This window comes from Taurulus bubalis, assembly GCF_910589615.1.
Source record: "Taurulus bubalis genome assembly, chromosome: 3".
NCBI lineage: Eukaryota > Metazoa > Chordata > Actinopteri > Perciformes > Cottidae > Taurulus > Taurulus bubalis.
Genome location: NC_136591.1, coordinates 28,737,986 through 28,761,312, shown reverse-complemented (window position 1 = coordinate 28,761,312; position 23,327 = coordinate 28,737,986). Strand labels below are relative to the sequence as shown.

The 23,327-nt window shown below is 39.3% G+C and overlaps 3 protein-coding genes across 3 annotated transcripts; all 3 read right to left on the bottom strand.

The window, feature by feature from the left end:
* Positions 1-127: 127 nt before the first annotated feature.
* ttc32 (tetratricopeptide repeat domain 32) lies at positions 128-2,094 on the bottom strand (the record flags this gene model as incomplete). Its single annotated transcript, XM_079214763.1, has 3 exons — positions 128-984; positions 1,616-1,782; positions 1,979-2,094. 3 exons carry the CDS (start codon positions 2,092-2,094, stop codon positions 857-859), a joined length of 411 nt encoding a protein of 136 aa, XP_079070889.1. The 3' UTR covers positions 128-856.
* Positions 2,095-6,351: 4,257 nt separating this feature from the next.
* Positions 6,352-11,778, bottom strand: LOC306734404 (uncharacterized protein; the record flags this gene model as incomplete). The annotated part of the gene is made up of 6 exons (XM_079215761.1): positions 6,352-6,404; positions 6,585-6,698; positions 7,102-7,227; positions 8,364-8,939; positions 10,131-10,664; positions 11,622-11,778. 6 exons carry the CDS (start codon positions 11,776-11,778, stop codon positions 6,352-6,354), a joined length of 1,560 nt encoding a protein of 519 aa, XP_079071887.1.
* A 785-nt stretch (positions 11,779-12,563) lies between these two features.
* On the bottom strand, positions 12,564-19,602 carry laptm4a (lysosomal protein transmembrane 4 alpha). Its single transcript, XM_079215185.1, has 7 exons — positions 19,410-19,602; positions 17,419-17,539; positions 15,899-15,975; positions 14,717-14,839; positions 14,168-14,263; positions 13,738-13,836; positions 12,564-13,309 (listed from the first exon to the last, which is right to left on the bottom strand). The coding sequence occupies exons 1-7, from the start codon at positions 19,536-19,538 to the stop codon at positions 13,235-13,237; spliced, it is 720 nt and encodes a 239-aa protein (XP_079071311.1). The 5' UTR covers positions 19,539-19,602; the 3' UTR covers positions 12,564-13,234.
* Between the last annotated feature and the right edge of the window lie 3,725 nt (positions 19,603-23,327).

Below are 23,327 nucleotides of genomic sequence, written 5' to 3'. Positions count from 1 at the left end.
ACAATACACAGGTGAGACCAATTGGTGATTTCCCACCCAGCTCACATGCAGTGTGAGAGCTTTATGTATGTCTTATGAAGACTGGAACATCTTAATATATGCACACACATTAATTGGTAGTGTGATCAAAATAATTTATTGTACACGGATTACAAACATATATACATTTGGCATTACAAATATATTAGTTTAATTGTTCAAGAGACACATTGTGTCAAAAGAGGATGACTGTCTTTCCTTAAAACCATGCTTTTAGAAAGACATCTTTTAAGACACAAAACATGTTTTTCCTTTGCAGCTGAGAAACTCATTCTCTTTACTGTATGCCAACACTTCATTAAGGTTTGTTTATAGTCACAAACCTCCCCCCAGTGTATTCAAGATGGTGCAACAACATTTATTACTAACAGTAAACCCAAGCTCATCTTTTCAACTGGTGAGCCTTGGTCGATAGGTCTGCGTGGTCCACACAGACTTATAGCATGATATGCTTTCATTCATGAGGCTATTACAAATTTACCCAACTGGAAGAGTCTCGAGTTAGTGCAGAAAAGGAATTATCAATGCTCGTTCATGTGTTTAAATAACAAATGTTTTTATAGCAATGGTTTGATTTTTAGTGGTGTCATTGGTTGTTGAGTTTGATTTACATTGCCTGTGTTTCACTTTCATGTTCATATTCATGCACATATTCAAGCTTTAAATAAATCAAACTATTCCTATTCAGATCATATGACGATAATTCATTATATGACAGCTGTACATAAATGTAAGCAAATTGACAGTATGTCCATGTTTTCTTTAACTGCCAGATTAAAGGATATGTAAAATATGTACTCTATAGCTGATGAAGCTGTCAGTAGCCCCTTTCTAGCTTGTGCTGCTGGTCCAGAAGTGTCTGTTGCAGGCTCACTTTGGCCTCTTCAAAATCTGGATTGAGCATCAATGCTTGCTGGAAGTCACTCTTGGCATCGTCGAAAAAACCTGTAAAAAAGTTTAAAAAAAAATGTACATACATAATACGTTTATTTGTAATGTACTCACTAATTGGCTAGTTAGTACTGAGAAGTTGCATTTACTGGGACGCATAAGCAAGACACACCAGACTCACTCAACAGCTACAGCCTCAACCCAGCTTTTGTTGTGAATGACTTCAGACTGAGTCTCATATATGATCGGTGCCAAAAGACACATCACTGACACCAAGATGAATTTTCATTAAATTGAGAAGTATTATGGAAATAGGGACAACAGGAAGCTTGTAGAAAGGCATATGTGTTGAAGGAAGCTTTGTTCTGTAGTTCACTGAGCCAGTGTTGCGTTTTAGCATCTGCAATTTTCTTCTTATAAAATGTTTGTGCTATTTAAATAAATCTGGTATGGATATTGAGAGTCTTTGCACCCACCGATAAAGATTCCTCCTTGATTTTCAGTTTTTATTTCAGTTTGGACTATTTCAAAAGGTTAAAAATATTATAACGGAGCCTAAACTTGACATTTATTTTGAAGCAGAGCGGAAGTCACTACTTTTTCTCTGTCACTGTCAGGCTTGATGATAGCAGCACAGCTGAAGTCTAACAACAAAAAACATTTTTATCATTATTATGACCCTTACCTAGTCTATAGCGGATGAGTCCTCTGTTGTAGAAAGGTATTTCAAACCGGCTGTCAGTCTGTATTGCGGAAGTGAAGTCCTCTACTGCTTCATTAAAATCCACCCGGAGATACTTTATCTGTCCGCGGTTGTTATAAGCAACGGCCAAATTACTAGCTTCACATCCCCTGTGGAAATATGACACCGTTAAAGATGGATAATTAAATGACTCCATAGAGAGAGTAACCAAATAAATATCGGCAACAGTTAGCAAACAACCGGGTCATAGAATTTGATGGATGACTGAATATTGTGTAACACCAGTTAGACCACAGTGTTGGACTGTCAGCTCGTTTCACATCTCCAAAACGGAACAAACGGTACCTGAACTGTGCGCAGGACGAGATAAACGTTGTGTAAAGTTCTTCTGCCCGTTTGAAATGCTGTCTTTTAAACTCAGAGTGAGCATATTCAAGTATTGGGGGATTATCTTCCTCCATCGTTTAAAGTTTTTTTTTTTTGTCGTGTACTGCGGATATGACGTCACATCATAAACCATCCAATCAGTTTCAGCGGGTCGCAAGTGGGCGTGACTTCAATCAATACAGTAAAATCGAAAAGGAAATACTGTATTTTCCCTTTGCATCTCATATAATTTATCACTTTGATGTTACTAACTTATTACTTATATTATATGACATACTATCAATACTCTATATGTATATGCTGATGCTAACAAAGATGCCCCTTTTCCTGCAGTTTTTTTTATATATACTGTGACATAGATGCGACTTTCTCCATAATCCTTTTTTCTTTTTGACTCAATAACAAGTAATGATATGCAACCAATATGTGACACCTCCCATAAGTCGTATATTGCTTCACCTAATGTGCACATAAATAGATACATATATTATTTCCCATAAAATAACCCCAAATCATATGTGATTGAAATCCATACCATATGGGAACATACCATCTGAAATTAGTTCTACACTGAGGATAGCTGATATCTGATGGGTTTTTTTTGTAACAGCAGGTGGCAGTCTTGACTCAGATCTCCTTAAAACAGGCAGTGGAGTCTCAATTTGTGTCAGTGCACTAGTTGAACTAGTTCAAATGTTATACTACTAGGCATGCAATTTTAACACAGATTCCAGTCACCGGCTAACTATCAGAAACAGTATTATTCTAATAGTTTAGCAATGGGGGTGTTTTTCATTGTAAAGTAAAGGATGTGACACAAACAGACACAAACATCTGTCACACCAGTCTCAGGACATGTGGACACTCGCTGCAAGGAGGGAACCCATAAGCAAACTGGTGAGACATTCTCAGACCATCTCCCAGGTGAGGAAGTCAACTGCCCTGGTGAAAAAAAGCCACCTTAAGGAAGCAGAGGACGCTCAGTGGCCGTGCAGTTTCCTTTTGCGGCCCATTTATCTCCAGACTGTGTGGACGATTTGAAATAGATCTAACGGAGCGCAGTTTGACCCAGAGGAAGACGATGCGGGCCGCTGGCTGTTGACGCTTCTGAGAAAATGGCAATAACATGCAACCTGTGGAAATGTAGGTTAACTAGGTCATTTCATCACATGAAGCAAGAGGTGAAGCAAAGACTGTTATGTTCAGCAGCCAGGGAACTATTGCTTCCTCTTGCACCCGAACATTTGCTTCTAGCTGAGAGAACTAAGACAACGTATTAGAGTCCACTTTGGTCCGGCAGAACCATGAACACACATCCATGACACACCTTCGTCTTCACTGACAGACACAATGCCATCACACTTATCCCCACAGGTCACTGTCAACCTGTCTCAAACTTTAAGTACTTTTCAGTTAACCAGAGACTACCAAATAATATATATTTCAGTTTGGCTCACCCAGATTACACTTTAAAAACATGATAAATTAAGTTATTTCTGTACTGTAGGGAGGTAATTCCTTACTTCATTTGTGGCTGGTAGAATACAAACAAAATGCTGATAAAGATCCACAAAACGGATTTGACAAGGTCAATTTACCAGCTTTCTTTCAGAGCTTGGTGGAGTTGGTGGTCACAGTATAATTCCAAGTTCAGGAATCAATTCAATACTCAGTACATGCTCATTCAAAAAATCTTATCTGAAACAGAATATTATAAATTGTTTCAGGCTCTTCAATTTCTCTGGATATACATGTATCAAAATATTTCTTATCTATTTGCAAGTGAAACAATTAAAAAACAATATTTTATTCCAAGTACATACAGTTCAATGTTTGCTCCCACATTAATGCAGTAACACATATTCATCTACTTTAGTAAACACAGTTATTTTGTTGAATTTGGTCCATTTTCTTATACTGATATACTTTTTGATAATATATTAGCCCTGTTCTGGTGTCATAATATCATAAGTATTCCATCCTTAGTAACTTCTTACATAGTTTACAAACATAAGAGTGGTATGCATCTTCTCATCTAACTCTTGGCAAGGAAGTCAGTAAGTATATTTCCCAAAATGTCCAACTATTCCTTTAATACAGACTATCCTACTGCAAAGGATTAATAATGTTAATGCCACAAGTTCACTTGTATTCCTCACTTTTGAACAACTACATGTGGTTATTTGAAACATCCTCAGTCCGTCTCTCAGCTTAGAGGATTGTTAGATTGTTCATTATAAGGTTAAATTACTTTTACAAAACTTAATCATCAATGAAACAGAATACTGTTCAACTGTTTTTGAGAAAATTCTAGTTTGTCCTCAACTTTGCTCCAAACTCTGTGTTTTTTCCACTTCTCAGAGGTATGTGAGTCCCATTCATCTTTTTTCCACGGAAACGCCGGTGGGCTCACCTTCCTGACCGCCCATGTGTGTGGTAACCATGAAAGCCACTGAAATAGCGAACAAACACAAAACAGCTGTTTGGTTAAAGGAAGGAGGGAGAAGATCCAAACCAGACGAGAGGTAAACGTTGGCGTGTTGACTCTTTACCTCACTCAGACAGAGCAGACAGAGAAGCTCTGTTGTCAGCGCTGCTTCAGGCAAATAGACAGAGGTTACATGATGACCTCTGACTGTTGTTTTTTTGGCAACACTGAAGGTGTAAAAAAACACATGATGGTGATGGCAGTGTACACAAACCGATGGTGGTGTAGAAACATGTGTTTTGTCCAAATTAATTTATCAACTCAGGTTAGGAATGAATAGCTCTGCTCAGTCACAGCGAGATTGTGGACTTTATTCCAGCTTCATTTTGAATGTTTAGTGACTGAATGTCTCTTTCTGAGTAAAAAGGGTTTAGGGTCAGGGAGCGATCATCCCTTGACCTCAGGTCTCAGAGCGCTTTGACTGTTTTTGTGACGCCAAAGTAAATTATAACACATCGTTGATAGAAATGGGAGAGCTCGTCCATCATGTTTACCTTTCTATATTGACACAGAAATACATAAAGTATATGGCACTGAAATGTACAGTTATACAAGAGATACGAATATAATGGCTCTTCTGTATCCATAGAAACACATTTTAGAGTGATGTGTTGATTCTGCAAACTACTTTATAGTACAGTACAGACTGAAACGCTATCTTCATTAAGGTTTCATAAAGATACAATCAATCCATCAATGACAAAAAAAGGAAATTAAGAGAATTTTACTTCAAAAGGATGTGTTTGTCCTCACATGAGAATTCACAATGCTTGTGAGCAGAGACATGTATGATTAGCCTTTTTTTAAATGTATTAGAAGTAAGATTCAATCCTTCAAACTTTCACCAAACATTTTTAAGCAATAGCCACTCAATGTATTCTGTCGTTGGTGGCGGACCCCACCATTCCCATGCTGGATAAATGACTGTAATCAATGTATTAACGGGGCATGATACATGCATGTAATCCAGCCTTATTTTTATTTATTTCACTGTTAACAGCTTCACTGTTTAGCCTCAAAATATTATGTCATCATATTCATGACATTTTCAATATCATACATCATCTAGTTAAGAACAACAACAACAAAAGACAGTGTGCACAACAACCTCCTTTGTGATTATTTTATTGTCTGCTTGGTTACATCTATGATTCTTTATAAATGCAAACATTATAAGTCATCTGATAACATTCACAGACACATACGATTAACATTTATCATCTATGAAATATAATGCAAATTGCAACAATATTTGACCTGGTGTTACAGATTATACAATAAAGAAATAATGCAAAAATATCTACTGTAGGAAACAATTTACTGGTTGTAAAAAAAAAAAATCTATTAAAGTATGTAACTAATTAAATCCAATTTGATGTTTTCATAAAAACTACTATATACAATATGCAACTTTGTACAAACAGGATGCAAAACATACTTCATACAGTACAGGACAAACAATTGAAATAATACTTCTTCGGTTAATATTCGTCACACTATGTTCATGTAGGTGTTAAGAGAAAATTGTTTCAAAAGTTTCAAAACATGGCGTTTAATGCCCACATTCAACTGTAGACATTGTAACTCCACAGTGCACTACAGTCAGTAAATTGAGGGGTGTTGGTTTATGAATCACAGCTTGACACAATCTGTGGTTGAAATCCATCCAGTAGTTATGGGAGGATGGATGACAGGGAACACATGTCCACGTCCAGGAAGTAAGCCAGCGAGCCGTCTCTGCAGAAAGTAAATAAACAAGAGATCAGACTGTGTGGAGGGTTGAAAGCTTTTACCACAAATCTCCTCAAGAAAAAGAAATCTGTTAATACCTCTGCGTCCAGCTTCAGGCACGGCCCAACATGTTCTCCAGAAGCTCTATTCTCCCAGACACGTCGACTAGTGAGGTCGGTCAAGAAAAAAAAATTGCAAACACATTTACAGACACAATTAAAGGATAAAAACAAACCCCAAAACCAACTGCTAGATTATATTACAATTCCAACAGGTAGATATAATCAACTTTAATTTTAGAGAAATGTGCTGCAGAGAATGTTTCGAACAAAAAGTCTTCCGAACAAAAAAGGATATGCTTGGCGGTGAGCTGCTGGATGGCCGCATACGTCTGCTTCTGGAAAGCCAGTCTGGCTTCACATTTGCAGGGATCCTCCACCACCACCACCGCCTTCACCTCTTCGCCTGGAGGAAGCACATTTCATATCAGTGCAACAGATCATGTTGAGAGGGAAAAAGCACACAAAATACCACTCACTCCGCTTTTTTCAACTGGGCTGCAGTTCAAGAAAAAACTAAGCTTGAAAGTACACTTTCCAAAATATTCCACAGTATTGCCTCAACAGTAATGCCATAATAGTGAATACATTCTATAATATTACTCGATAATTGTCCAACAAATTGCACGGTCAACAGTGAATTACAGAGTCAGGAATTAAGCACCAGTTGGTTGGGATGTTGTGAAGCATTGAAGCATAACACTATCTGCACATTGCTTTGAACGATTTTACACACATACTTTTAGCAGCATTAATAGCACAGCAAAAAGTCACATTTGCTGTATTCACACACATTCTCTTACGTTTCGGGGAACATGTTTTCTTGTCTGCATTCAAGATATAACCATTCCGGCACTGGCAGTAATATGAGGCATTGCTGTTGACACATATGTGTTCGCAGTCATGTCCCAGGGCACAGGGGTCCAGACCTAGAATAAACCGGGATTAAGGGATGGCGCTGTCAAGGTGGCAGCATGGGTACAGTTTCATGCAGTATACTATTGGTAGGTATCTTGTAGGGAAGATAGTGATCTGCAAGTCCATCAAACCAGTTGACGGCTATCAGTATCTCCTTCTACTGTTGACAAAAGTAAAATAAAGTATTTTTTTCTGTTACAGTTAAAGCTGATTCCATTTACGATATTTGTTTGTTTGTACTGGTTAATATATATATATATATATATATATATATATATATATATATATATATATATATATATTCTAGCTTTTTTTTTCTTTTCTTTTTTTAGCTTTTCTTGTGTTTGTACTTGACCACATGTCATTTGTGTTGGAAAACTTGATCCAATCATACACCTTCACCACATCTCAGCCAAGGTCATTTGCAACCTGCTCAGGTTCACTGTGTGTTGGACAACATGTAAAATCACAGAACCCTGAAGTACAACAGTTACATGGACTTATTATCTCGAAGGTACCAGGGGGACAAGACACACGTCAGACAGTAGCATGGGGACAAATTCCGGTTTAACGTTGAAATCCTTGTACAATCAAAATCTATCCATTCAAATACATTATTCTGATCTGGAAATTGCTTTTGCATTTTCACACATTTCACCAGCAACCATTAGCGCCTTTTGGAGCTCATATGGATGTAAACAAGTGTATTATCTGTATTATCAGTCATTATTCCATTAGTTTGGATGGCCGTGCATTTAAATAATTTCCCATAAAAACGGATACATTGAAAGCAATCACCAAAATGATGCTTTGATTATAAACCATTTTCTAACAATCACCATTTACATTATTTTTCCTTTAAAAAAGAATAAGCTGAAAGTTTCTGGCTGCACGGCCCCAAGACTTTACACAGGTTTAACTTGTCGACTACAAGCTGGTTCTAGTACTGACATCTGCAGTCCATGTGGGGGTTGAGAGCATCTGGTATTTTTTCCTCATGACTGCAGAATTTCTATTTCACCAATAACACAGTTAATGAGCCACAATCTGCAACAAAACCCCCTGTAGAATGTAGGTGCCCCTTACTGAGGAACTAGAACCTGGGTTAATGGTGGGGAAAAAGGTCTCGCGGGTCTCTTTGTCCTACCGCACAGGGTCTCCCTGAACTTGGAGGTGAGCTTCTCGATAACGCCGTAGGTCTCCACATAGAAGACGTGGTCATCCAGCGGGATGCTGGCCATCAGCTTCAGGGAGCGCATATCAGCTCGGTCGACCCCGACGGCGTAGATCTCGATGCCCGAGCCCCGAGCTGCAGCAGAGACCTCCTCCACCTGGTCTTGGGGTCTCCCGTCTGTCACAATGATGGCCACCTTGGAGATTTTCCTGGAGCGGAGCCGGGCTCCAGACTGCTCGGTGAAGGCTTCGTTCACAGCGGTCTTGATGGCGAGGCCCGTCATGGTGCCGGCCGCCAAGGGCTCGATGCGGGAGATGGCTTTCTTCATGTCGGGTTTGTTGAAGTGGCTTTTGAGAAGGAACTCAATCTTGACCGTGCTGGCGTAGTTGACCACAGCCACCCTGGTGGCGTCGGAGCCAACGTCCAACGTGTCCACCATGTCAGCCAGGAATATCTTCACCTTCTCAAACTCACCCGGACGCACACTGCGAGAGCTGTCGATGATAAAGACCAGGTCCAGGGGGCGGCTCCTGCACTGAGAGTCCATCTCTGGTGATCAACCAAAACCATGGCAGGATTAAGTCCATTTCATACTGAAACCCCAGTTCATTATGCAAAAACAAACATTCAAGCTGGTTAAACTGTCACAGTGAGAACAAAACGCAGGACACACAGGATACACAACACATTTCTCAATGGTAGGAAAAAGGAAACGGTTGTGCATCACTGCAGTGGTAAAATAAAAGCTTGTGGTTCTGGTGAAATGATTTAGTATGCCATACCACATACTATATCAGTTCAGTCTTTCAACTGTCCATCACAGAATTATCATAGGACTGATCTTTTCATTTAATTTCCATGAATGAAAAGGATGCCCGATGCCCACACATAAAAAGTGACGTTACACCGAAAGATTGAGACAATGTTAGGAGCTCTGCCTGTCCAATCACATACACATACACATATACTAAAGTACATTCTGCAGTTCAGCATCAGATACTCTGTGCTTTTTCAAAGCAAAAATACTAACTGTTTTTACATTGAACAAAAATATAAACGCATTTGCTTTCATTTTTTTCATGAAATAAAAAAATATGTTTCCATGCACACACAACTTTCTCTGAAATTTTGTGCAGACATTTGTTTGAATCTGTGTTAGTGAGCAACATGAATGCATTTTTTGGGTCAAAGATTATCTATTGTGACCACCATTTGTCCCGTGCAGTTCCTTTGCATAGAATTTATTGTTGCCTGTTGAATGATGCCTCTTAATGAACTGCAAAATCTCAGAAAAAAACATTGGAGATAGCTCGTAGCTGAGAGAACTTGAGAGAAATAAGTCTTTTGTGTGCATAGAAAAAGTCTTCGAATTTTTATTTCAGAAAACAAAAGTGTTGCGTTTGTATTTTTGTAGAGTGTATATATATATATATATATATATATATATATATATATATAAGAAATACATTAGTTTTAGCTGTCTTTCTTTTTTGCCCTCAGTTCATGAATTCAAATAGGATAAATGATGGCATGTTAAATGTCAATTCAGTCCGTTTAGAATGCTCCTCATTTGCCTCCTGCCACTAAAATATATACAACATCAATTATGTCACTTTTTAAATAAGATAACATCTGCTTCAAGTGTGTTTCTATTCTTATCTCAGAATGAAAGAAACAGATCTGACCTGGAAAGCATTGAGGATTTGGTTTGGAAAGCAAACCTGACTGGTAATAGTCTACCTGTCTCCACAGGACTGACGGTGGTGATGAAGCCGCTTTGGGTACTGACCAGTAGCTTCTCAGGAGCGGTGGTCTCCACTGGCAGCACAGTGGTCACCTCCACTGGCGGCACAGTGGTCACCTCCACTGGCAGGCTGCTTGTCACCGGTGCCGCTGTAGTAGCTGGCAGAGTTGGCAGCACTGTTGGCTCTGGTAGAATTGGAGGGACAGTAGGGGGGTGCACCACAGGGGCTGTTGGTACTATTGGGTCTGACTTAGTTGGGCATGGACCTTTCAATTTGTAAGAGAGTGGCCCTTTGAAGCTTTGGTGGGGATGTTGAGCTACTGGTGGATATAGACCCTTGTATATGTGGTGCATTTGTGGTGCCACTGGCCCTTTGAATCTGTTGTGATAGGGCGGCATGGCCACCGAGGGCCTGTGGTAAGTCTCTGGAGGAGCTAGAGGAGCAGGTCGATACATGAGCGGTGGAGGGATCCTTGGTGGCTGGTAGTGGTAGTGATACCCTCCTCTATACGTGTAATCACTTCTGTGAACTACAGGACCACCAGAAAGGAAAAGTGATAGAGAACATTAATAGGCTGACAGTAAAGGAAAGATGTGTAAGTTGACATTGACAAGTAAGTTCTAGTGAAATATACGACATCAGACAGACACATTATTAGTTAAAGCACAAGTGTAAACTCAGCCACCTGGGTTGTTTACAACAAATTGGGATTATCCTGTATAACGCCTGTTATTACACCCAACAACAATAACACCCAATAATCCTCAACGATTTCACATTTCATGCAAGTTGTGTTAAAAAAAAAAAGTGTAAGATACCATTGTCATATTAATGGTTAAATTACATTTGTGAAAGATGAACTATCTAGCCACACTCGGCCAGGTTTAGCTTTTTATATTTTATCTTCATTTTACAAAAAATACGTTGATTCAAAAAGTCTAATCTAAAATGTACAATTACTCAAGTATTATAGTTCAATATTAAGGTACTTGTACTATACTTTAACACTTCCAGTATACACTACTTCTAAATCTGATAGGGAAATATAAATCGACTTGACAATTATATTACCTATCCTATCCGACAACTACATATCCGTAGTTATACAGTAAAGCAGTGAAGTGGATACTGTTGTTAGAGGTCACAAGTCAAATCTATGGTTTGATTTTTAGCAATGCATTGCATCTAATAAGCTTATCATATGCAATCTATTTTTTAATAAATCTTCATTTGAAAAGTCACAAGTAACCTTAGCAGTCAAAAAACTACTGGAGTAAAAAGTACAATAAATCTCATTGAAAAGTATTAACTAATGTAGGCCTACCAGTACCTCACAACTCTACTTAAAATAAATAGTAAATTAAGTTAATTACTTTACACCGGTGGTGTGATATTGAAATAATATACTTCCTCCAATACTCTTACCGACTATGCCTAACTGTCTTTCAGAAAAAGTAAAAAACTGATACAAGCTCCAGTAACTTACTTGCTGGATTCAGGGTCCTGAGTGGAGGTCGGCCATTGTTTCTGGTTTGAGCGTAGCTTTGTGCGGCGATCAGCTGAGGATCTCCCGCACTGAGGTGATATGTGGCCAGAACATCAGTCAGCAGCAGCGCCAAGAGGCTGCAGAGGAAAGACTTCATCCTTATCTGCATGTGGAGTCCCCCGGTGGTCTGTCCGGTGCTTCGTCTTAGTCTCAGATGGTCCTGCTGCAGTCTAACCGCCTCCACGTATGAGGGGCTCTTAGTCCAACACGTCAAACCTTCTGCCCAATCCAGAGGTGTGACATGACCTCCAGCGCACCGTGACAGACAGTATAGAAAACGACTCATGTCTTCTCTGCAAAATGTGGAGGAGACTTCAACAGTACCGCTTTCATCGATGTGTTTTCGGCTTTCTGCAACTCCAATTTGCTTCAGGGTCGATTCCATAGAAAAAGCCATGAGTCTCCAACACGCACTACTTTCCCCATGCTAAAACCGTCACATTGTTTTAGAATTTATTAGATTCTTCATATATTTGTGAACTATTAAATAATAAAAACACATTTAAAATATGGTTACGGTTTGTGTTTAGGGGGTAAAGGTGGGAATCACAAGTTGTTGGACGAGCCTTCAATATGGTTCAAAGAACACTTGACCTTCATCAATTATGTCATATGGTAAAAAAAAAATAATTAAAGTAATATCAAAGATCCATGCTATGGTGAAAACAGGAGTATTTAATAAAACAAAATTCATAACAAATGTTTTACCGTTTTTGCTGAATATTTCCATGACAACTGTGCAGACGCAACCTGCTGCTGAACATTACGGGATATAATCGAAAGCTCTACTAGCAGTGCCTGTTCGATATTGAGATTGGGTGTTTCTCTCTTAAGTTTACGTCAGCAGACTTGACATGAACAAAAGAGTCATGAAGATAGAAATGTTCTGAAACGTTTATTGAAGTCAAATGTATTTCCACTAGGATAAAATCATATTACCAGTAAAGTAATGGAGAGGTTGTTGATAAGCATGCGACTACTAATGTTCAAAAGTGGTGAACTGAACCACAGCAAAGCTAAATAAATAACAGACGAAAATGTGCTACAGACTCCATTCAAGACTGAGATGGAATTGCCTAGATCTTAATAATTAGGGGGGAAAGTAACACAATTCAACAATAAAAGCTATAATAAGAAGATTGTCATAATAGTTTTTTTTTTTTTACACTTCATATATCAATCTATAGATAGGATGGTGCTGGATTGATGATAGCATTTCAAGCAATTTAATTTTCACATGTATCCCTTTTACTAAGACATAAAAAGGCCAGAAGTGTGGGAGGATGGGCTGGTAACTTCCGTTGCTTTTCAAACATCACATTCATTCATTTATTTCACACAAATTTCAGTCTTTCCCACCTTTCTCCTTTCCCACCTCCAGGATGCTCTCTAGCTGCTCTGTAGAAATACAGAGGGTAGGGTTGGACAAACATTGTCAGTGGCCTTACACATACACAGTAGGGGTGTTCAGAAAGGGTTAGTGAGGTAAGGTAGGAATGCATATGTGGTGTGTGTGTGTGTGCATGTGTGTGTTTTGGCAACAGGGCTGGTGCTTAAGCAGGCATGTAAGGGGGAGGGGGCTCCTTCTCTGGCATCTTCATTGCCATCTCATAAGTGGGCAGGATGTACTGGAGAAGAATAAAAGAAAACAACGTAAAAAAAACCCATAAAGACCAATACATATACTAACTATGGAGGCAGCAGTGTGATAAGACGGCACGTCATGTGCCACATTTGAGTCCAAGACACTTTTTTTTTTTTTTTTACTGGAAATGGTGAGGTTTAAACTCTGCATTATAAACATTTAAAAATTTAGCTGCCAATTTTTGTTTTTTTCCCCCCTGACATGGTAAACTCTTACAAACAGACACTGCTGTCCTCTGTTAGCTTCTCAGACGTCACTCAGACCGTCAATGTGGTGATGGCTTGACACCTGCTGGTTTACCGTGAGCGTTACATATAGCTGCGGCCGATACCGGCAAGTGTGTTTTTAGGACAGAAGACACTTCTCGTTGAATTCACGACGGTCAATCAGAGTATTTAGCAGCTTGCATACCTGGGGAGGGGTCTCAAATGCCGGGTAGACTGCAATCTCTGGCATGTTCCTGCTGTTGATGTACTTGTAGCAGTTCCACACACAGTTGATCAGGTAAGACTGGAAAGCAAATACATGTTATTTTGTATTTTAGTTTAACCAGGCTGTGACTCAACAGAGTAACACGTTCAGTCCCTTTACTCGTTAAACCACAATGTCTCTTTACCGTAAACAGGACAGACCCAGAGTTGTTGACAAACAGCGCTATGCTAGCTGTGTTAACCATGTCTTCACTCACCCTTTTCTGGATCCACTGAGATTAAACTAATATCAATGTTCACATTTTACCAGATAAGATTTATTTTCATACTAGTTTCCTTTACAATGGTTTGAATTAAATGAACCAAAACACTCAATGAAACAGATTTAACTGTATAACTAATAATCTCACCTTGAGGATGATGAGGAAGGCAAAGAAGACGAGCACAAAGAGCAGCAGGCAGCTGGAGTCCAGAGAGAGGAGGTTATCCTTGTACGGGAAATCAGGCTGAGGCAGACAAGAACAGACGTCAGATGTACAAAAACTGAAAAATATATAGGCGGGACTTAAAAAAAAAAAATTATTTACAAAAATCAAGTTACACAAAATACGATTGCAATGTAAACAAACTAGTTTATCCTTGGATGGTTTTCCTAACTACTTTTAGGGACGGACTTAACAGCAGCACAGTCTGCAGCTCAGTTGCTTTTTTTCCCTCTGTTTTCTCCTCACTTTCAATGAAAGTGGAATCATGTTTTAAAATGTCAACAGTGTCCTCTTGTTGGGGAAAACACATTGATAATGTAAACAAATATAAGATTGCAATACGAACAATGAGGATTACTTCTAAACATTGTCTTTTGTTGTCAGTATCCGCCATTGTAAAATAAACATGGGAGCAGTAGTGCGATCAATTCATAATGTCAAGAGGATCAACCGGTGTGGGCTGTTTTTACTGACCAGCTGGTCCAGGTAGTCCTTGATCCTGGGTAGGTAGGTGAGAGAGCTGATGGCCACCAGGCAGCTCAGAGCAAAGTCAAACAGCTGATAGCAGAAAAATGGGATGAGCCAGCCATCACGATGCTGAGGAAAACGATTACAGGTGGAGAAAAGTCATGTTATGAACTACCATGTTGCATTTTTTTACAACCTTATATTCATACCCTTGTCTTCGATTAACTTTACAACATATCTGTATCCAGTAGGTAGGCTCTATTGCCCTCTGTACATTCTACAGATGATTCATTTACAGCCTGAGCAGCGAAATTAAACAGTACAGTTTTCAATGTTTTTAAAGTAGAGATGCACCAATTTCAGTTTCCTAGACCGAAATAAATGTCCAATTGGCTCGGGATGTGGCTGCATCATCAGATGTGGTTTGGGGTAAATTAAATAAGCCTGCCTTTAAGAGACAGGGAGTACTGACATTGTAGTAACTGTTAACTGTTCTTTGACTCGGCTACAATACAAGAATCTCTACAGGTATTCTGGGCATTTTCTATGAAAACAAACTGTACACTCATACGTCACTCTCCGTTCTTTTCATGAATATAGCTGGTATGTTATGATCATGGTTCAAACATTTAGGGTATTTAATTGGGACACTACATCTCTGCACCGCCACACTGTATCTGGAAAAGGGTTTCTACTACTGTTCTCTGGGTACAAGTATTTGCACAGCTAAAGCATAACTCTTGCACAGACTGCCGGCATGAACAGAGTGCCGAGCCTGCAGATGTGCGTCACACTTTAACCGTGCAGTCATCCCAACTAGCTGCTTAATGCAGGGCCACGTCAAAAGACTATCAAACCTGTCCGTCTGGATGCCATCAGGCAGGCCTGTGAGGTAAAGATGACAGTCAGTAAAACATGGCATTGTGCACTATACTCCCACTGCATCAGGATTCTTTTGAACATCCAGCTAAAATGCACTGGAGTTAAAGATGAAAAAAAAACATCTTGCTTACCTCTGAACTCTGGTGCTATTAATATAAAACTTGAAAGCAATGTGTGTTTTTTTTGCATACACATTCTGGGATTACATATTCGGATAAAAAAAAAAACATGACAGTGCTTTAAATTAAATGCATGCTGTCAAAAGAGAATAAGAAAAACGGCACAACATCCACTGTGAAGACTTACAGTAATGGCTCCGTACACCATCATGGCACTGATAGTGAGCATCAGGAGAGAGATGGCGAATCCAACACAGGCATTCTCTGTGTGAGAAAAAGTCAGAATAAATAAATCCAAAAAATAGAGGGAATGATGAATTCCAACTTTAGTTTCAGTATTTTAGCTTTCGCCTTAATCATTAATGTATACATATTAGTGTGTGCGGGTGAATGTATAATCGCCTGCTCTCTAGAAGCAGCAGTGATTGGCATACAGTGCAAGTGAACAGTCTCCAGGGCTTCTCTCCTTCCAGCTAACTCGGTTTTAAAGGCCAGCTCTGGGGAGCATTAAGCCTCTCCCTCTCAGCTGCACAGTGTCTGTAAATACACGATGAAACTCAGCCTGGGATAATTAAAAGGCCTGCCTTTCATATCCTCTTTTCGCTCCATCACTCAGTCTCTCCTTCCTCAAACTCCTCTGACTGTTGCACTAGAAAGAAATGATGACGTTGAGAAAGTTATAGCAGCACTGCGGCCCGATGGCATTTCTTTGTTATTTAGTAGCTCAAACAGAAAGTGTGTGAAAGTGTCAGAGGACTCTCTGGAGCTTATATTAAAGTTATAGCAACCAAAATGCACATGGCTTAGCTCTAGCATTATGTCTATAAAAAAGGGACTGTACATGGAGTTGATGAAAATGACCTCTTATTGCGTGTAAAACATTAAGTTCAATCATTATCTGTATTTTTCAGGTCTATACAATTCTTCTTTTTTTAAATTGGTTTCAGTGTATTGTTTTACCCTAACCCTAACCCTTATATTACTTAAATAACTTTTAAACCTGGCCTAGAATAAAATGAGCACAGCCTGATGAAGCTGCACTAATATGCCAACATTGCCTCTGCGTTTGTGGACAACCTCCACTGCTCTGTGTGCTGCTGGCATGTTCCCGCTGTGGGGGGGTCAACCCGGCCACCACGGGTTGTTTCTCTTCCTCTCAAGCTGAGTCACCGTTTGAAAAAAAACACGTAGAGGCCCTCCCCAAGCCAAATCAACAAAACAACCACCAGCTCGAAAAAAAAAGCACTCTGGTGGTCCTACCAGCCCTGCCATTGCACACATGCAAACACCTAGGACCAACATAAGTCCTTGAGGGAACACAAAGGAAAAACACCAGTGGCGCCCCACTAATAACCACATTCAGTTACATGTACATAGGATAGCAGTGTTGTGTCCTCATGAGTTGTTTTGTTTTGCAGTCAGTGGGGAGCTGTGCTCCCTGTGGAAGATGAATCACACGTTCAACCTCAGCATGACAGCAGTTCATCGGTTAGCAGCTATACACTTCTAAATCCAGTGCAATAGTAATGTTTCCGTGGTCAAGCTATCTTCCCTTCGACACAGTGGAATTATAAGGCCCACATGAAAGGATGTGTTGATGTGTAAATGTGTCATAAACAAAACAAAAAAAAAATCAACACATCTACAAGTTTTCATAATGCAGTTTGTTACGCTTACAGTAATTCTCATGTAAATTCCATTGCTTACCGGACATCCTGTCGGAGGCAAAGTAATGGTCGATGACCTCATACTGCAAGTCAATAGTGGGCACGTTCTCTGGGTGGGTCACAGCTACAGTCAGCAGGATGCCCATCAACAGATTGACAACCTGAGGAGAGGAAGGAGGAGAAGAAGGTTATTAAAATAACTTTAGCAGTACTTTTGCATGCATGATAGCACAATACTTAAATGGTTTCATTCATATAATTAACAACATTTTCTGACAGTCATTTGGAATATTTTTGTTTTAGATTAAATTATTCCCTTACATTCAGCCATTGGTTTCAGTTCATGCTAATATTGTGGAGAAGACAACTTGCAGAGGCAAGAGTGAGATAGAAAACATTTCAGTGAACAATTTATCACCCTTTTTTGTCAAGGTTACTTTATCGTCATCTGGGAATGCAGGCGTGGGAGGAACCATTTAAGGATTCAAGGACGCTTCAGCATTCAAGCCACTGAGAGGAATTTCACAAGACAAAATAAAGCAATTATAAGAAGACATTATACATGCCGGTACAAACTGAAACTATTGGTGATCTGGAGGGAAGAAAAATACCGAAAAAGGCTGCTTTCTGTGGTGGTGAGGTGACTGGTGAAAGAGTGCTCTGTGCGCCTGACAGCACATCTAGGCAGCAATGTTGCACACAAAAGCTATATGAAAACTACAATCGTACTTGTTGATGTAAGGACATAATTAGAAGATCTTATCTAAACTATTGGCACTCTGTTATGCCATTCTTTAATGATGTTATAATTGGATTTTAAAAAATGTATCTATGAATGTGATGGTGAGACAGTACTTCAAATATCAAATATTCAAATATTGTACAGAATTGTATTTAAGATGCTTTCAAGGGTAGTTACATCTACTTATACGATGGTGTAGTTACAGCTCACTGGCACAAACAACACTGATGGGTTGAATGTTTATGATCAAGTGGATCTAGCCTGCATTTCATCAGAGGTAGTGAAGTTTACATTTGTGTGGACAATAAGAAACACAGTAGTGAGATTAATGCCGCATCAAAAGTGTTGTATGTTAGTATTCGTTTTACATATTTAGATGCTTTATTCTAGTAGTATTAAAACGTTTTTCTCAACATATTTCAACTATTTCCTCACTTCCAGAAAACATAAGACATGTCTGTGGAAGTTGAGAAACATGGTGCGTTTTTAAGCGTGAAGTACTGCCTAGCTGGCAACAGAAAGTCAGCAGAGGACTCTTAAATGCAAACTAAACCAGGAACATCTGTCGTGTGTGACGTAGTAAAGTTGGGATTAATTCCGCTGTGAGTTGCATTAGAGTGCTGTAGGAACGAAACTGTTCAGAGGACAGCAATAGCCAACGTAAGCAAACATCCAGCTCTTTCAGCGTGCCCATGAAATGCAGCCTCTCGGTTTTACCTTAAAATACAATCTGCAACATACATGCAATGAGATTAAAACATGCGTCCCTTTCCAGCAGGTTCGGCGTTACAGGGGATTCCCAAACGGTCGCGTTTGTTGTGATACGTGGAGAGTCGGTGCGGAATGTCGGCTAGCTCGCGCTAACTTGCCTCAACGTTACGTTCAGTGAAAAGTGCCACTTATTTAAACATTCAGAACCGGATGCAGCTAACTAATAATACTCAGATACCGTTATTTATTGTCATGGTGTCGGTTTACCAACCGCAATGTCGAGGTTGGGCGAGTTGTGTCGACAGAAACACATAAGCTAGCTAATTAAACCTGAAATGAAAGCAGGCTGATGTGAAGCCTAGCGCTCCGTTAACGTCAAATCGGCATGTAACGGCTGGTAATTGGTCAAAAGTGGCGTTTAGCTAACATTGTAGGTGCTGACAACAGTCATCATAACACCATTAATATATAATGGCTGATATACATTGTGTACCTCGGTACTTAAAGGACTTTAACAGAGTTGATAGGCGGTGCTAGCTAGCGTTAGCTTGCTTAGCTCCATCAACCATTTTACGTACCATGTACCATGTTCCCAGGATGATGGTCCCCGTGCGGACGTGGCAGCATCCACAACACCTGGTGGTGTACAGTCTGTCTCGACTCGGCTTAAAGTGATGCATGTCCTCCACGAGCGTAGGAAGAAACATCGGGAGAGCTTGTCGTTGAGGAAAAAAATCTTCTCGACATCAACAGTCAGCGAACTAACAGGGAGGAACGCCCACCACTTCCTTGACAACCCCCGTGCGACGCCGGGGATCAAAACAAACGCTCTGAGAGGCAGCAAGAGGGCGGGACCAGAGGATTACTTTTGACTGACAGGAGTTTCAACCAATGTCCTTGAAGATATTCCGAGTAAACCCAAAAGGCGTCAGGCCATGATGGCAGTAAAATGATGAAACTCGTGTCCATTTAATGTAAGCTTCCTATGAAGGTATGGCTGGATTTCCAACCGAGAAAAAAAAGTATATAGTTTGCAAAAATGGTGTAATACTACTAAAGAAAATTATAAAGCAACCCTTGCATACTTTAACTAATCTTGAGAGCCCATTTTATGGAAGGGACCAAGAGGTAAAACCATGTTATGTGATTAAATAACTGATAACAGATAATAAACCATTTCCATATACCATCACTTATCAACACTCACATTGGCTATGTGATGTCAGATTGATTCCTAAAAAACTCTGCACTGCAATACTTAATCATCTTACTGTACTATATATTATAGTATAACACACATAGTGCAATAGCATTCACATAGCATCCTCTCATTGTTATATGGAAGTTTAAACAAACTGCATTTATGCTCTCAATATACACTCATAAAACAAAACAAACAACACAACACTTTCAGGGTTAAGACTTGTAAAGCAATTTTATTAACAATGATGTAATATATACATAGTACATATAATTTCATGACTTACAGTATATCTATTCATCCATTATCCGTAACCGCTTATCCTGTTCTGGGTCACAGGGCTGATCCCAGCCAATCCCAGCTGACATTGGGACAGACAACCATTCACGCTCACATCCACACCAAGTGGCAATTTATAGTCACCAATTAACCTAAATTGTATGTCTTTGGACTGTGAGATGAGCAGCCCGGGAATATATAGCTGGTAAAGTCTGGAGCTGCTCCATTGACAATTAATGGGAGACGGATTGTGCGGACGCACAGAACGTTTGTTTCTTTTTTATACCCAAATGTGCTTCTTTGTAGGATTCTCAGTCTTGACACAGAACATGTATCCATGTCCTCAGAACAATCCCTTTAGTGCTCTCAGAGTCGTCTATAACATCTTTCACAGTTCGTTGTCTTTGGAGCAGTTACACACTTTTTACTTGATGACATCACATTATTTGAATTTTTACACACTTGTTTTTGATTTGGGAGCGAGTTGTTCATGTTTACTAACATTTTTGGACTGTCTTAGTTATAAAAAACATGTGTTTGACAATGGCAATACAACCTTAACCCCAAAACCTAAGCAGCTTAATGGAATTCAGTCATTGGTCATTTCATTATTTCCACCTGTGATTTTACCTGTGATCAAAATGTCTTCCATGAAAAAGAGATATCAAGTATTTGTTGCACAAAACAGTGCTTGTAAAGAGACTCTTGGTCTTTTTGTATTAAATGTTACAAAAATGTGGGCATAATGCCACTTCAAAACAATAATATTGCAAAGTGTATCATACAAGATTGATAATGAATTAATCACATATTGCATCTATACCATCTTCTTTCAACCATGCAACCACAATTCAACAATGATCATATACATCTACTGACTACAGCTGATTTCTACAAAAATGGAAAGTGTCCTCAGTCTTGCATATCTGTTTTGCTCAATTAAGACGTTAACAAAATCAGGTTATTCCTTTCACCTGCAGGGAGTCATTCACACTTTTATCTCCTTCAGACTCTGTTTTGAAAGGTGCTGTATAAATAAAGTTATTATTACTTCGGCCTTGTGTAAAACAAGCAAACTCAAATCTTTGAGAAAGATAGTCAATAAATACTCTTCTTGTATTTCATCAACAATATAAATACATTATCAATGAACAATTGCAGATACATTTCCATTAAGTGCAAGTATAACTGTCATCCCCCCTCAAAAAAAGAATACAAGATAATAAAACATTTTACAGTAGCTCCCAGGTTACAGACATTGGCCGTCGAACACAAACATTTTTGTGAAAGTTTTAAGTTAAACAAGAACTACCTCCCTGTTGGGTCTGTGATAATCTCCGCCTGAAGCCCTCTGCTGACCCGCAATGTATCCTCCGTTATCTTTCTTCTGCCACATGTAGATTAATAATGCTGCCACTGCAGCCGCAAATGCCACCCCTATTACTCCTCCTGCAATAAGGGCTGCAAACACAAATTACTGAGTTAGAATACAAACACACAGAACATCACTCTGCTTAATTCAATGTATCATACTATCAAAGTACCGGTGAAGATTTCTTTGTTCTCCAAGAAACCTTTGCTGTTTGCCACAACAATAAATCCCGATCCGCTGCCTTTGTATGTATCATCAAAGTTCAGGACCGGAGAACCCTGAAGACAAAAGTAGTAACAGTTGCACAACTTTATTTCCTGCTCTGCCAGCTATACTACAAGGTGAAGAAATGGAGACTTGTGAAAACAACCATACGTGGGAAGTATTCTTGGTTCCTTTGCTGCTGGGTTGATCCTTGATGTTTTCTATTTCCCCTGAGACAGAGAGCGTGACATATATTGTGTGTTGTTTCGGAAAAAAGAATGACAAGAACAACGGATACAATAATAAGTGGATTATAACCATTTTACAGTCATTACCTTGTTCTGACCAATCCCCTGAACCAGAGCCAAAACTGTCCAATTCATATCCTGATCCCTCTAAATCCTCAGGATGGGTAGAAATCTAAGTCATGGAGAAAAGAATGAGGATATTTAAATATGACCATAGACCACCACAATAATAGTCTTATTATCAGATATATAAAAAAAAACAGCCAGGAGGAAAAGGAAAAAGGAAACCTGTAAAAGGTACTTTCCTTAAGAGGACAATAAAGAAATGAATCATGTCTTGGATACAAAGTCCCACTGTAGCAACACAGTCTCAAACGCAAACTGTGGCTGACAAACCCAGAATGATGCCATTGTTATCACCAATAAAGTGTAATGAGTAGAGCACATAGCTTAAATAAATGGTAAAATCACTCCACCCATTTGGCAAAACAGTGCAGGTAAAACAAACACGTAACCTGGTGTTTATGACTCATAACAGCTTCAGTCTTTACAGGTCAAGTGTACTGTATATGGCATCTTAAAAACACTTACAAACATTCCTCAAGTAAATGATTCATGAGAATACTATTTTCTTCAACACAAGGCATTTATTTAACAACTGTACTGAATATTCTCAAGATAAACTTATCGATAGGGACTAAATGGCACATATACAATGACTGTATGCATTGAATTAAAAATATAAAGCTGCTGTGATGAGGTAAAGAGAAACAATCTGAGCAGTCCTACTTTTAAAACCCTACCAGATAATAAAATGTGCCTTCGGTACTTCCTGGATCGAGGGACATTATTATATTGCATCAACAATGTCCGTGCTGCCCAGCTGTAGTTGTGCACACCAATAATGTTAACAGCTGGAAATATCTGTCAAGCAGCATAATGCTTGAAGGGATGCAGTCACTCTTGTGTTCAACTTGAAATGGATCCACAGTTTGTTTCTCCCAAATGTTTGCATGCGTTTCCTTCCCCAGACTATGAACTTTTGCACAGGTGTGAATGTTTTCTGTGCGTGTGTGTGTGTTAGCCCTGTGATAGACTGGCCATTCGGGCTGGACATTGACGCTTATCTAATGCGTGCTGAGTGGGGAGTGGATGAATGTAGACCTGAGACAACTAGTTGATGAATCAATGA